The following is a 14,864-nucleotide window of genomic DNA, read 5'->3' on the forward strand; positions in this document are numbered from 1 at the left end:
TTGGGAAACTGAGGTGAGAGGATCACTTGAAGCCTGGGAGTTCGAGGCTGCAGTGAACCATGATCGTGCCACTGCACTCCAGCCTGGGTGACAGAGCAAGACTCTGTTTCTAAACTTAAAAAAAAAGAAGCTGAGGCTCAAGGTAGAATCACATGCGTTTAATAACTTATGGGAGTTACGGAAACAGGTGGGCATGGCCAGGGGCCAGAGGCCAGGAGTGTGGGGAGATGTTCTGAGGGAGAGTCATGAGATATAGGATGGTCTCACTACCCCAGCCTACCTCTGGAGTTGGAGTGAGAGCAGTGGGTTGCCCCTTTGCTCAGATGAGCAGATGGAGTCTATATTTGTCTTCTGACCCACTCCTGCCCAAGGCCCTGTGTGGAAATGAGGGAACGTCTCTTCTGTTCCCGCAGCTGTGAATCCAGTGTATACATGGCCATTCTTTTTGCTTCCCTCCTCCCCCACACGTTCATGTGCCTCAGACCCAGGACTCCTCCTCAGGTGGAAGTGGAGCTTGATCAAGCCGGTGAGGTGGCAGGTCCTCTGGAGTCTGGGGCCTGCTCTCCAATGGAGCGGCTGGCTCTTTCTCCTTTCCTTCCTCCTCCTGCTCACCTACTGAAGCTCCGTCCACCCGGGATGCCTCCCTTCTCTTGCTGCCCAGCACAGCTCTCGGCAGTCTGTCCCCGCGGGGCGGCCTGGCTGGACCCAGGCAGACATAGGCCAGTGGCTTGGGGATTCGTGAAGGCTGCTTCTCAGGCCTGTGATCTCTTCGGGGCCGGATCCTGGGTCTCAGCTTCAGCTTGTAGATGGACGGGACCCTCTTGGGCTTCCGGAGAGTTCTCCTGCCCTCACTCAGACATGCCTTGACTTTGTCAGAGTTGGGGTCCAAGGGCGGAGGTGTGGGGGCCTCCGGGCTGGCAGACGCAGTAGGAGCCAAGCAGTCCTGCCCTTCCTGAGGTGGGACCTTCCTCATGTGGCTGCCCTTGGCACTCAGGCTTGCCTTTGTCCTGGGCCCACTCTGTATGGCTCCCAACTTCCCTTTGAGGCTTCCCGGTCCTGGGGTAGCAGCTGGCTTAGGGGAGCCAGTAGGGGTTGCCTTCCAGGCTTCCAGGTCCACTTTAAGGAGGGGTGGGGGGCCCTGAGCCAGTTCTTGGATGACTTTGTCATAAGGACCCCCAGGCTCAGGCCACCGCCCACCCAGGCTGGGGACATAGACCCCACTGCGAGGGATGACCCCAGACCTTGTGCCCTGCAGACAGGCACTCCCAACTTCTAGCAGCTTCATGTTGCCCAAAATCTGCTCTTCGAGGCTACAGTAGATGGCTTGCTCCTTGTTCCTGCCCAGGGGCAGAGGTGTGTACCGCCCCTGCTGCTCCTGTGGGCCCAGGTCCCGGGACTCTTTGGCCTCTGCCATGAGCTGGATGTCCAACTGCTGGTCCTCCTGCCTCACTTTCACAGAGCAGTCCCCATGCGTGGACCCAACCAGGTCTGCAGTGACGGCCCTTAGTGGGATGGGGTCTCTCCCAAGTTCTGTCCTGGGACTTCTACATATAGCACCAGGAAAGCTCATTCCTGGTGCCAGGAGACAAGCAGAGGGCAGCCGGATGGGCATCTTGGTTAGGCCTTGAACAGGGGTTGGAGAACAGACAGACTCTGGCTCCCTGAACTGGAAGAACGCACCCTTGGCCTTATCCTGGAGTGGCAGCCTGAGGCCCAGTTGCTCGGCTGGGCTACAGGAACGAGGCAGGGAAGATAGTCCTCTTGCTGATATCCCTTTGGTGGTGGCCTCAGTGTCTCGGGGTCTTTGTGGGGTGGGGTTCTGGGCAGCAGTTCCCTGGCTGTCTGTTTTTTCATGAACCCAAGATGTGGGAATCCTTCCCCTGGGGAGTTCAGCGGGGTCTCTATCCTCCCTCTTTCCTGACAAGGTACACTGTGGGCCTCGGCCCTTTTGGGAAGATGAGGACTGGGGGCTGGGTGGGCTGTCCCCAGCTGTCGGCTGCCTCCAACATGGGGTGAGAGACCTCTCCTGGCACCTGAAAGGGAGAATCACAAGGCTGCAAAGGGAGACTCATCAGGCCGGCAGGGTCATCTAGTGTGGTCCCTGGCTCTGGGAAGTGACGGTCTTTCCCCAGTGAGAACACCCAGGGGGCTCGACTTCACGCTGAATGAAACCTATACTCCCTCTCCTTCCGACTGCCTTGAAATCCTCCTTATGACAGTCACTGCCTAAGTCTATTCGCCCTTGTTCCCTGTGTAGCAGATAGAAGGAAGCCTGATCCTGGCCTGAGGTGACTTCAGATCCTTCCAGGGATGGCCCCAGACCAGCTGCAGGGCAGTGGAGAGACAGAGGGGAGTGCATGGGTTGTCTTAGTCTGTGCTCTACCGTGAAATGGTAGGAAACCTTGAGTAAGTCTGTTCCATTTCTGAGCCTCATCTGTGAAATGGGAAGGCGTATGAAGTAACCACATTATCCCAAAGGTACTGGGTGTGCTTCTGGTTCCAAACACCTGTGGTCTCGGGATAGACTCACTGCTGGGGATCTGCTCCTCTTATCGTGGAGTGTGGTGGCCTCTGAGAATGTGCACTCCAAAGGAAAAAGAGCCCCTTCCCTCTCTCTTCCCCATACCTCAGGAATGGTGCCATCTCTCTGGAGGCCCCCGTCCCTGCTCCCCGTTCCCTGCGGGGTCTGGGGGAGGATGGGGTGGGGGGCCTCAGCCTTCGGCCTGAAGAGGCATATGTCTTCCAGTCCACGGCGGGTGGCGGGCTCTGTGAGCGGCTGATGGTCATCGTAGGCTGGGTCTGTGAGGGTCCATCTTGCACCCTTACTTCATGCTGCACTGGTGGGGCCGGGGGCTTCAGGAAGTTGCCTGGCTTGTGTGCTACCAACAGTGCCCCAGAGAAAGGAGAGAAGAGAAGAGTTCAGTTCCTGCTGATGGGGCCCATTGTTCCTCCCCCAGTGGTCCCATGCCCCACACCCCACACTAAAAACAGTGGGACCTACAGTGGCAATACCAGAGTTTCTTTACAGGAGGGGCTTAGGGGACCCAGCTGGGGGATTTGTTTAAAGCTACGTTTGTAGTGCAGGTACACAACTTTCCCTTAGAGCATGTGCTTATCTGAAGTGGCTGGAGGCATTGATGGAGATTATGGAAGAACTAAAGACCTTCCAAGTCACACTTGGTACCAACACTGTGGATCCCGGAGCCAGACCTAAGCTCTGCCAAAATGCACCCTGGCCAAATGCTGCTTCTGTGTGTGTTGCACTCCATCTTGTGGTGACATTTAGTACTGTACTGTGCCCAACTACTGCCCTCCTTCCTCCAGCCTCCCCACATACCGCTTACCCCTGGAGATCAGACATACCTCCCACCTCTGCCTCCAGCCTCCCAACCCAGAGTTACGCCTTTCCAACCAACCCCACAGGGAGAGGACCCTCAGGGGACTCACAGAGGGATGTGCAGCGGCAGGGGTCATGTTTGTCCAGATAATGGCCCAGCGTGTCCCAGCCGCCCCCTACACGTACCATCACATTGTTCCGGAGGATCTGAGGGGGCAAGGGTAAGGTTGAGGGCAGGGTGGAGGGCAGCCTCTCTTCCTGGACCAGCTTGCGGGCTTCCGGCACCCACTCAGGGATGCTCTCATCCATGTACTCATCCACACATAGATGTATGTGTGTGCCGTAAAAAGGCAGCCCGAATCTCCTCCTCCGTGACTGGCATCAGATAACACATGCGGTCAAGGGTGGGGACCAGGTTGAAAGCTGTCCCACAACTGGACAAGGGATCCCAAAAGCATTGTAGAGGCTGCCCCCAGAGCGCTCCTTTCACTGTAAACGGTTTTGCATCTGCACATGCCTGTGTCCAAAATGGGGCCCTAAGGCCACTGGCTTTGCCTCTGTGGCCTGTGTGGGAGAGCCCACGGGGGTCCTGATCCCATTCCACCCTCAGGCAAGTCACATGTCTCTTCAAGCTTCAGCTTCCTGTCTTGGAAAGTGGGGCCACAAGTTCTTGCCCCTATCTGCATCACAGGGCTGTTGCCTCAGGTCTAGGGGAGGGCCCAGAAAGCTGGCTCTGCTCCCAGGTGTGGCCTGTGCCCCAGGAAAGGGCTGGGCCATGACCCGAGCTGCTAGCCACTCCGGTGGGTACAGATCGTTTCTGGTGAGGCCAGGTATTGGGGTGGGAGGCACATTTCAGACCTGTGCTGCTACTCATTCTGCTGGAAGTACCCCCAGGCAAGTGGTAGGGGTGGAATTATGGGGTCCGTGTGGCTGGGGCCACACACTGAAACCAAACTTGGGGTTCTCAAGCCGCTTCCTCTAATCAAGCCTGTGGGTGGAGTGGAATGGAAAAGTGTAAGCACCCTTCTCCATACCCCACTCCGCCTGAGAACACGCTCTAGACTAGGCTATGGTGGAGAAGAGGAAGGGTGGTGGCTCTGGCTGCCCTGACGGGAGGAAGAGATAGTCTGGTCACCTTTGCCAGGGATCTCCTGGAATTCTCCCAGGGAGAGAAGGAGAGCTCCAAGGCCTGATGGCTTGGGGTGAATGATGACTTACTGTCATTGTCCTTAAGCCTGGGCAAAGTCCTATATTCTGGGGGACTTACTGTCATTGTCCCAAGCCTGGGCAAGGAAATCCTATTCTGGGGGTCCCTTGACCCCCAGCCTGGACTTACCCGGATGAAGATGAGGGTGTTGGAGTCGCCCACACGGTACTTCCCCTCAGACACTTTGACCATGGAGAACTGCACCGGGCACGTGCAGTGGCTCACAAGGTTCTGCACCTGCGGGCGGGTGGTGAACTCAGCCCTCTCTTTTCCCCACTCTGGGTCAAAATGGGGGGCCTACCTGCCCCCACAGTCACGCCTGAGGTTTCTGCTGAGGTCAGGGATGGGGGCTGAGAAGCAAGGAGAGAGTGGATAAGGCTATAAATGACCCAGTGAGAACGAGACCTGGGTGGTCACCCATGGACCTACCTACTATGAGGTCCAGAGCCCTCATGGGTCAGCTGATGGAAGCAGCGCGGTGTCACGGGGGGACTGTGGGATCTGACAGGCTCGGGTCAGTGCCCTGCATCCACCGCATCATAGACTTTTCATTAAGAAACCTGCCTGAGCTCCATTTTCCCCAGGGGTTAACCACACAGAACTAACTGCTGTGAAGCGACCCTCTGTGCAGACTCTGTTCCAAGCACTTTGTATGTGCTGGTTCGTTTAAATGATGGTAGGTGCTGTTACTGTCCTCATGCTGCAGATAAGGGAAGCCAGACACCGAGAGGTTAAATAATTTGCCCAAAGTCACGCAAGCTGCAAAGCAGTGGAACTAAGACTTGAACCAAGGTGTCTCAGAGAGTGCTACCGTCGGTGTTCATGAAAACTGTCCCAGCAGGGGTTAAATGAGAGGGGCATCCAGTGCTGGGCTGGTAAGAACGCTTGAGAAATGACATGGCCATTAATTACTACGGGTGGTTAGGGTTGAGGCTCAGAGTGGAACCGTGCCTTAAAGCCACACAGTGAATTCGTGTCAGGGTGGACAGTGGAGCTCAAGAAGCGGGTGGATTAGACGGGACTGGAGTGGGATTGGGAAGAGGAGCACGAAGGACAAAGGGAAGGGGGCCCTGAGGGCGTGTGCAGAGCCCCTCACCATCTGGTCCAGGTTCCGGAAGTGGCAGGGCTGGCGCCTGGGGGGCGCTGGCGGCAAGGGGTCGGGCGGGGGCAGGGCCAGCTCCCTCCGCACCTCCTCCTCGATCTCCTCCTCCAGCTGCACGAGGGTGGGCGCCGCAACGCCAAAGCGCCACGCCCGGCGGCCCAGCTCCAGCAAACACAGCACCACGTTCTTCACGTTCTTGCGCTGCACCAAGTCTTCCGTCTCGAACATCAGCACCTCTGGAGTGGAGGCGGGGAGAAAAGGGCAGAAGCAGCGTGAGCCCCCAGAGGACCTGAGCCTCGGGCAGGGGCGAGCGGGGAGGAAAGCCCGGGGGTCATCCCCGGTCTGGGGCAGCAAGGATCCTGACATGTCACATGAGGAGTGGTTTGGGTCTCAGAATCTTGGGGTCAAGTCAGCCCCCTAGGAGGGGTCTGGGCAGAATTGCTCAGGTGCTGGGTACAGACACGGCCCATCTCACAGGACAGGCTGCGGGTGGGAAGAGGTGACAGCAAAGCAAAGGCACCTGGAGACTGGCTGAGAATGTGAGTGAGAGAAGGATGAACTCCACCTTCCCCTCTCCCCACTCAGTTTGCCTGGGTGGGTCCAGGAGCAGGAAGCGGTTGGTTCCACTTTCCACCCACGCCTCTCCCCTGCAATCTCCGCCAGGCATCTCAAACTCAGCTCCCACCCAGGCCCAACCAGGCATGCTGAGGACATGCTCTGGAGCCAACCACTAAGGCTGGAGTCCTGACTCACTACCAACCGCATGACCTTGAGCTAGACCCTGAGCCTCAGTTTCCTCTTCTGCAAAATGGGGATGTAGTCTGTTTTGTGGGGTTGTTGTAAAGATTGGATATGCTAACAGTTGTTAACCATTTACAATGTTCCGCACATGCAAGCATTCCTTAAAGCACTAGCTTCTATTAACCTTCCCATTCTGCTCCTCAGTGCCCAGCCACCAGCCAGTAGCCCAGGCCTCACCCTTTCCCCAGTCTCACCCCTGCCACCTTTGGCCAGGAGGATGGCGCAACATCCAGTCTTATCCCATTCCTGGTTTCAAGGCCAAGGAGATGAAGGATCCTGACATGTCACTCCCTGAACCCTACAAGCCCCAGCATGACGGTGCCCCTCCCTGGCGTCATCCCATCTGTCTCCTCCTGTGTTCTCTCCTCATCCTAGTCTTGTGTCCTCACCACCAGGCTCCCCGCAGTCATTCACACACTGTGCTTTTTCTGCTCCTTTGCCCCTGTCATCCCTGCTGCTTAGAATTCCCTTCCTACAAAATTACATTTATTCCTCAAGACTCAGGCCAGCCGGGTGTGGTGGCTCACACCTGTAATCCCAGCACTTCGGGAGGCCAAGGTGGGCGGATCACTTGAGGTCAGGAGTTCGAGACCAGCCTGGCCAACATAGTGAAACCCCATCTCTACTAAAAATGCAAAAATTAGCCGGGCGTGCTGGTGGGCGCCTGTAATCCCAGCTACTCAGGAGACTGAGGCACAAGTAATCACTTGAACCCCGGAGGTGGAGGTTGCAGTGAGCCAAGATCACGCCACTGTACTCCAGCCTGCGTGACAGCGTGAGATTGTCTCAAAAACAAAACAAACAAAAAAACACTCAGGCCAAATCTCCTTCCTTTATGAGGCAACCTTTCTCGGCCCCATTCCACCTAATCAGGCTGCTATTTCCTCCCCTGGCTCCCAGCACTACACCTCTACTTCAGGCCTTTAATTTACATATCTATCCCTTTGCCCCTCTCTCTCTCTGTCTTTTTTTTTTTTTTTTTTTTTTTTGAGACAGACTCTCCCTCTGTCACCCAGGTTGGAGTGCAGTGGCGCTATCTCAGCTCACTGCAACCTCTGCCTCCTGGGTTCAGGCAATTCTCCTATCTCAGCCTGCCACCATGCCCAGCTAATTTTTGTATTTTTAGTAGAGACAGGGTTTTGCCATGTTAGGCCGGGCTGGTCTTGAACTCCTGACCTCAGGTGATCCACCCATCTCAGCCTCTGAAAGTGTTGGGATTACAGGCGTGAGCCACCACGCCTGGCCTTCTGCCTCTCTTGCTAGACCATGAATTCACTGGGCCCTGGGTCTCTTTCCTCTGTGTTCTTGGTGCCCAGCAAAGTGCTCAGCACAGAAGAGGTGCTTGATACATGCTTACTGAAGTAATCATCAACATTTGTCAATCATCAACATATTTATTTATCGAGGATTTACTATGAAGTGGGGAAATTGAGGCATGAAAAAAAGAGGTGGTTCAATCTAGAATGAGGACCCAGGCTCCTGCCCCCCAGACCTAGCCTGTGCATTTGAGAAAAGATGAATACCCCCCAAGATAAGCATCTGGGATGGGGAAGGGGGTGCAGCGTGGTTACCTTGGATACCCATCTCCTTTCGACACCACTGGATGAAGTTGGAGACATTGTCCCTGGCCTGGAAGGTACCTGGCTGGGCGGCCCCATTGCAGGAGACCCTGACCCGGGGCATGGGAATCTTCTGGGCTTGGGCAGGTGCCTCAGCCAGGAAGGCCAGGGCAGCATCAGTGACAGCGTTGGCATGCCGGCACAGCACCAGGCCCGTCTCCAGCACCTGCAGGAAGTTGGTCGAGTCGATGTCCAGCCCATAGAGGTCGTGAAGCCATTCAGCCAGGTCTTCCTTCATGGCCTCCAGGTACTGCTCGCTGGACTTGAAAGGCCGGATGCTGCACACAGGTGGCTCTAGGGTCCCGGGCCTCCTCCTGCCTCCCGCAGGCTGGGACATGGCTGGACCCCCCCAGCAGCGGAGGAGGTGGGCACCTCCCCTCTCCCACTGCCACCTCTCTCCTCCCACCACTGCTGGGTTTCGGCTGGGTTCTCCCTGATTCTGAGGTTCCCCTGTACTCGCTGAGAGCCCCTGTACTCACTGCTACTTGCCACTGGCTTCAGCTGCCAGGCCAGGCCCAGCCCCTGCTCCCCCACATTCCTCAGTCCTTGCCACAGCTTTCCCTGGTGGCCCTGCAGCGACCTTGCTCTCAGGCTGCCCAGTCCACTCAGAGTTCACCCTTCTCAGGCCAGGTGGAGGTGAGGACACTCCTCTCTTTCCCCAGGGCTGGACAGATCAAGCTGGCTGCCTCCTACCCTCTGCTGGCTGCGGCCACGGAGCCTGGGGTGGCTGCCGGCCTCCCCACTCTGCTTTCCTCCCCTCTCCTTGGAGACCGTGGCTGCTACAAACACTCCTTGTTAACCCTTCCCAGCAGGCAAGGACTGCCCTGCAGAAAAACTTTTTAGAAAAGTTAACCAGGCGTGGCCAGGCGTGGTGGCTCACGTCTGTAATCCCAGCACTTTGGGAGGCCGAGGCGGGTGGATCACAAGGTCAAGAGATCGAGACCATCCTGGTTGACACGGTGAAACCCCGTCTCTACTAAAACTACAAAAAAAAAATTAGCTGAGCTTGGTGGCAGGCGCCTGTAGTCCTAGCTATGCAGGAGGCTGAAGCAGGAGAGTGGCGTGAACCTGGGAGGCAGAGCTTGCAGTGAGCCGAGATCACGCCACTGTACTCCAGCCTGGGTGACAGAGCGAGACTCTGTCTCAAAAAAAAAAAAAAAAAAAACCCAAAAAACAAAAAAAGTTAGCCATGCGTGATTGGCACACACCTGTGATCCCAGCTACATGGGAGGTTTGCAGGAGAATTGCTTGAGCCCAGGAGGTTGAAGTTGTAGTGAGCTATGACTGTACCACAACAGAGTGAGATCCTGTCGAAGAAGAAGAAGGAGAAAAAGAGTAAAAGGAGAAGAAAGGTAGAAGAATCCCAAAGAAAGGTAGGGTATGTAGGATAAGAATCTAGGAAACGAGGTCCTAGATCATGCAGAGCCTTGTAGGTGACTCTAAAGAGTCTGACTTTTTCTCTGAGTGAAATGAGAAGTGCTCTGGAGTGTTTTGAGAAGAGTAGGGACATGCTCTGATTCAGGCTGCTGTGTGAAGAACTGCAGGGGCAAGTGCAGAATCAGGGGGACAGTTAGGCTACTGCAGTCATCCAAGGCACAGCAAGGGTGTCTTAAACCAAGTGGTACCTATGGAGGTGATGACAAGTAGTCACATTCCATGTAACTCTTGAAAAGTTAATAGGATTGGTCCAAAATAGGCTTCCTTGACCTTGGCACTATTAACATCTTAGGTGAAATAATTCTTGTGCTGTGGAGGTTGTCCTGGGCATTGTAGGGCATTCAGCAGCATCCCTGGCCACTACCCACCAAAAGCCAGTAGCACCCCTGCCCCCATTATTATTTTTATTTTTTATTTTTTGAAATGGAGTCTCGTTCTGTTGCCTAGGTTGGAGTGCCATGGCACAATCTTGGCTCACTGCAACTTCCACCTCCCGGGTTCAAGCGATTCTCCTCTTTCAGACTCCTGAGTAGCTGGGATTACAGGCACACACCACCACGCCTGGCTAATTTTTTGTATTTTAGTAGAGATGGGGTTCCACCATGTCCCCAGGCTGGTCTCAAGCTCCTGAGCTCAGGCAATCCACCCACCTTGACCTCGCAACGTGCTAGGATTACAGGCATGAGCCACCATGCCTGGCCCCCCGCCCCCAGACATTAACATTTGGCAATGTCTTCTGGGGGACAATGTCCCTGGGGGGCAATGTCCCTCTGCCTCCCCACTGAGAGCCACTAATCTAGGAGGTCAGCATGGGACTCAGCTAGTCCAAACAGCCCTTCCCTGGGCTTTTAAAATTGGAGCTATAGGGCCAGATTCTTTTCCCAATCAGATGGCGAAGATTTGGGGGATGCATTCCTATTACACAGGGAAAGCCTTTCTGCAATAGAGGCAGTCACGTATCTCCCTTTATTAGTTAGGGCCAAGCTAAGCTGCTATATATAACAAAAAAGCCACTGAAAACAGTGGCTCACACAAGAGAAAAGTTTATTTCTCTCTCTTAGAGACGGATGATCCAAAGTAGGCATGTGGCTCTGCTCCATGAAGTTTTCCAGGAACTTGCTTCCTTTCTTGCTGCTTCTTTAGGCCATTGTTGTTACCTACATAGTCAATGCCTATCTCCCAGAACTTTATCCTCAGGCTGCAGTGAAGTAGAACAGAGAGGACAGAACAGACCAGGTTCCTCTTTTTTTTTTTTTTTTTTTTTTTTTTAGACAGAGTCTCGCTCTGTCACCCAGGCTGGAGTGCAGAGGAATGATCTTGGCTCATTGCAACCTCTACCTCTCAGATTCAAGCAATTCTCCTGCCTCAACCTCCCGAGTAGCTGAGATTACAGGTACACCACCACGCCTGGCTAATTTTGTATTTTTAGTAGAGACAGGGTTTCGCCATGTTGACCAGGGTGGTCTCGAACTCCTGAGCTCAAGTGATCCGCCCACCTTGGCCTCCCAAAGTGCTGGGATTACAGGCTTGAGCCACTGTGCCCAGCGGAGAACACCTTAATTAATAGAAAGATAGGCCGGTTGTGGTGGCTCACACCGCAAACACAAAACATTAATGGACCCTCCTGGAAAGTGGACCGGCCTCAGTGGATAGGAAGCTGGAAGTGGATCATCATCTGGTTGGTTCCTGATTAGACTCCTAAGGATTACAGAGGGAATAAGGGACCCCAGAATTCAGTGTAGCCTGTATCCAAGGAATTGCATGGATTGGGGCAGGGAAAGACAGAGACCAGTAGCTGGGCAGCTGAGGAGAAAAGACAGGCTGGGAAAGAGGGTAGAGGGACCATGTCTTCTGCCTCCCACACCATCCTATTTGCAGGTCACTGGCTGTGGCAAGCCTCAGGGTTTTCTGTTTCCTAAGAGGACTCAGAATAAGTCATAGGGCCTGTCTGAGTTGTTCTCCAGGGACAAGGGAAGAAGTATTTTCCTCCCTTGAGCATGTTTAAAAAGACTGGGCCGGACGCGGTGACTCATGCTTGTCATCCCAGCACTTTAGGAAGCCAAGGCGGGCAGATCACTTGAGGTCAGGAGTTCGAGAAGAGCCTGGACAACATGGTGAAATCCTGTCTCTACTAAAAATATAAAAACTAGCTGGGTTTGGTGGCGGGCACCTGTGATCCCAGCTACTCAGGAGGAGGCAGGAGAATTAGCCACTGCATTCCAGCCTGGGCAACAGAGGGAGACTCTGTCTCAAAATAAATAAATAAATAAATAAAAATAAAATAAAATAAAAAGACTGTAGGAGACAAAAATGAAATTGTTTTATAACTATACTCCATGAGTCCCACTTGATCAAAGGTATCAGTTACAACTGGTCTAGGACAATCTTGACAACCCTCTTTTTGCCATAAGTTGGTTCAGGAATGGGTTTGTGCCTCAGTTCTGGCCAATGAGATTCAAAGACAAGTCTGTTGGAAAGTTTCTGAGAAGTCTCTGCCATTCCTTTTCTTCCTGCTTTGGTCATAGTTGCATGAAGCCGCAATGTCCGGATCTGCAGCAGCCATTTTGTAACCAAGAGGAGACAAAGAAGGCAAAGAGGAAAGGTGAGAATAAGCAGGGCCCTTAATAACTCCAGCAAGACACCGAACCAATCCTGGAGCCCCTTACGAAGTAAATTAATATATTTTATAAAGTTTGAGCTATTATTAGTTAGGCATTATGGATTTTACTAGCCAGTTACATCTTCACTGACATGATGCTCTAAGTTTAGGAGGCCCCATTCCTTTTCTCTATACAAATGTAAGATGTTGTTACAAATATTCCCAATCAAGTAGCACTTACATACTATCTTACTGGATTATTGTTCTTAATAATTTTTTTTAAGAGATGGGGGTCTTGCTCTGTTGCCCAGGCTGGAGTGCAGTGGCTATTCACAGGCACAATTGTTGTGCACTGCAGCTTCAAATTCCTGGCCTCAAGTGATTTTCCCATCTCAGCCTCCTGAGTTGCTGGGACTATGGGTTCCCCTCACTGTGCCCCACTTAGATATTATTTTCTCTTAAGTTATATTTATGGCCCAGCCAAAACTGATATTGCATTTCTGTGTTATATCTATTAGAAGTTAAGGAGCTATTTATACTATTAATTTCAAAAGTTAAAATTTAATATGAAAAAATTATAGCTTTACCTGTGATAACTGACTTTGTCTTGTCCTTTAGGTATGATTTCCATAAATAACAGAAAATAATGCTTGAGCTTGCCAATAAAATATAGCCCATTCTCTTCTGGTTTCAAACAGTCTCTTTTGGACAGAGATTCAGTCAATTCTGAGTTTTCACTCATTCCCAGTTCCGCCCCTCTCAAGAGGTCTCCCAAGCTGATGTCTGAGTGTAGGAGGCATGCATATGTTCCTGGGGCCAGTGGGATTACCTGCTTGCTCTCATGTTTTCAATGAAGACTGTACTAGTCCTCTGTGAGATCAATTTCTAGTGTGCTGGCTGGGCATGGTGGCTCACACCTGTAATCCCAGCACTTTGGGAGGTCGAGGCAGGCAGATCACTTGAGGTCAGGAGTTCGAGACCAGCCTCGCCAACAGGGTGAAACCCTGTCTCTACGAAGAATCCAAAAATTAGCTGGACATGGTGGCACACGCCTGTAATCCCAGCTACTCAGGAGGTTGAGGCAGGAGAATCGCTTGAACCCAGGAGGCAAAGGTTGCAGTGAGCTAAGATCACACCACTGCACTCCATCCTGGGCAACAAAGCAAGACTCTATCTCAAAAATAAAATAAAATAAAATAAAATAAAATAAATTTTAGTGTGCTTTAATGCTAGTATGGGTTGTTTGAAAATCTGACTTTTTATGAAGGTCCCAGAAAACCCAAAATAGCCTTGGGAAGAGGGAATGCACATCCTAAGGATGGATGGCTACTGGGTAGATTAGGGTTGGGGAAGCAGGATGAGAAGAATGACCATGCCAGGGGACACTCTGTTGTGGTGTCTTGGTGGGATGTTCCCCAAAGACCATAGCACAGGCTCACTGGTTTGATGTGCCTGCCAGGGGCATTAAATCTTAGTGAGTGTCTCATTGAGATTGCTCATGGTGCCAGTGTCCATGGGTGACCCCCAGCAGTGGCCTCCAAAGTGAATTGTTCCTGTAATGCGATCTTGACTATGTTCTTATTCTCCACCCTTCCTTGATTCCTATCCAGTTCTCAAGTCTTTTGGTCATTCTGTGAGCTCTCGCTATTCTTTCTCTTTAAATCAACCAGAGGGAGCTTTTGAATTTTGCAATCAAGAGCCATGGTGGCTACAAATGCTTTCAGTAAATTTAAGGAGAATGAGCTTGTTGGGAGACAATTCTTCTCAGGCCTTTTGTGTTTATGCATGTCTTGAAAGCAGAGACCCTGACTTTTCAAGGGTTTTTGTATAAGTGAACAATCTTGGAAAATAGATGTAGTGCCTCCTTCCTGAGCAAACAGCAGGTTTGCTCACTACCCATTATAAAAGATTCAGGTGTCTTGGCTGGGCACAGTGTGGCTCAGGCCTGTAATCCCAGCACTTTGGGAGGCCGAGGCAGGTGGATCACCAGGTTAGGAGATTGAGACCATCCTGGCTAACACAGTGGAACCCCGTCTCTCCTAAAAATACAAAAAATTAGCCAGGCGTGGTGACACGCACCTGTAGTCCCAGCCACTCGGGAGGCTGAGGCAGGAAATTGCTTGAACCCAGGAGGCGGAGGTTGCAGTGAGCCAAAATTGCACCACCACACTCCAGCCTGGACAACAGCGAGACTCTGTCCCCCTCGGCCCCCCTGAAAAAAAGATTCAGGTTTCCAAAGCTTGGGATTTCCCTAGTAATGCAAACCTCTGCATATACCGGTATTCACTGGCACTCATCTGTGTCACTCATCAGACATTAAAGCAAGGGAAGCTGAGGCAAATAGGCCGAAGTTGCTGTGCCACCAGTAATAAAGTCCTTTGTCTCTGACCCGGAGTCTCGTGTTTTCTGGCAGCACCCATGAAACTACAACTGGTTAACATGGTAGCTTGCAAGTAAGATAACATTTCAGATCCTTCACAGTTCTTGATAGGGTTGCCCCCTTGTGACTAGGAGATTCCTGGGGCCAGGTCTGCTCTCTGTTCTCCAGCCCATCAACTTGCCTCCACCAAATTAAGATGCCCAAAGCGGCCGGGTGCAGTGGCTCACGCCTGTAATCCCAGCACTTTGGGAGGCCAAGGCGGGCAGATCACGAGGTCAGGAGATCGAGACCATCCTGGCTAACACAGTGAAACCCCGCCTCTACTAAAAAAGACAAAAAAATTAGCCGGACGTGGTAGCGGGCGCCTGTAGTCCCAGCTACT

The 14,864-nt window shown here is 52.7% G+C and overlaps 1 protein-coding gene across 1 annotated transcript; it reads right to left on the minus strand.

Annotated features, from left to right (window-relative positions):
- Nucleotides 1-141: 141 nt before the first annotated feature.
- Nucleotides 142-8,791, minus strand: GAS2L2 (growth arrest specific 2 like 2). The gene is made up of 6 exons (XM_023190796.3): nucleotides 8,019-8,791; nucleotides 5,641-5,882; nucleotides 4,674-4,781; nucleotides 3,448-3,544; nucleotides 2,627-2,879; nucleotides 142-2,033 (listed from the first exon to the last, which is right to left on the minus strand). The coding sequence occupies exons 1-6, from the start codon at nucleotides 8,401-8,403 to the stop codon at nucleotides 479-481; spliced, it is 2,640 nt and encodes an 879-aa protein (XP_023046564.2). The 5' UTR covers nucleotides 8,404-8,791; the 3' UTR covers nucleotides 142-478.
- Between the last annotated feature and the right edge of the window lie 6,073 nt (nucleotides 8,792-14,864).

Source organism: Piliocolobus tephrosceles, chromosome 16 (genome assembly GCF_002776525.5).
Source record: "Piliocolobus tephrosceles isolate RC106 chromosome 16, ASM277652v3, whole genome shotgun sequence".
NCBI lineage: Eukaryota > Metazoa > Chordata > Mammalia > Primates > Cercopithecidae > Piliocolobus > Piliocolobus tephrosceles.

What these genes read in the sequence shown, in the direction of transcription:
- GAS2L2 (XM_023190796.3), bottom strand. Translation starts at nt 8,403, where the DNA reads ATGTCCCAGCCTGCGGGAGGCAGGAGGAGGCCCGGGACCCTAGAGCCA. An exon ending in ACACCCTCATCTTCATCCGG is followed by an intron (nt 3,545 to 4,673) that starts GTAAGTCCAGGC and finishes TTGCCCCCTCAG; the next exon opens with ATCCTCCGGAACAATGTGAT. An exon ending in GAGATGGCACCATTCCTGAG is followed by an intron (nt 2,034 to 2,626) that starts GTATGGGGAAGA and finishes TCTCCCTTTCAG; the next exon opens with GTGCCAGGAGAGGTCTCTCA.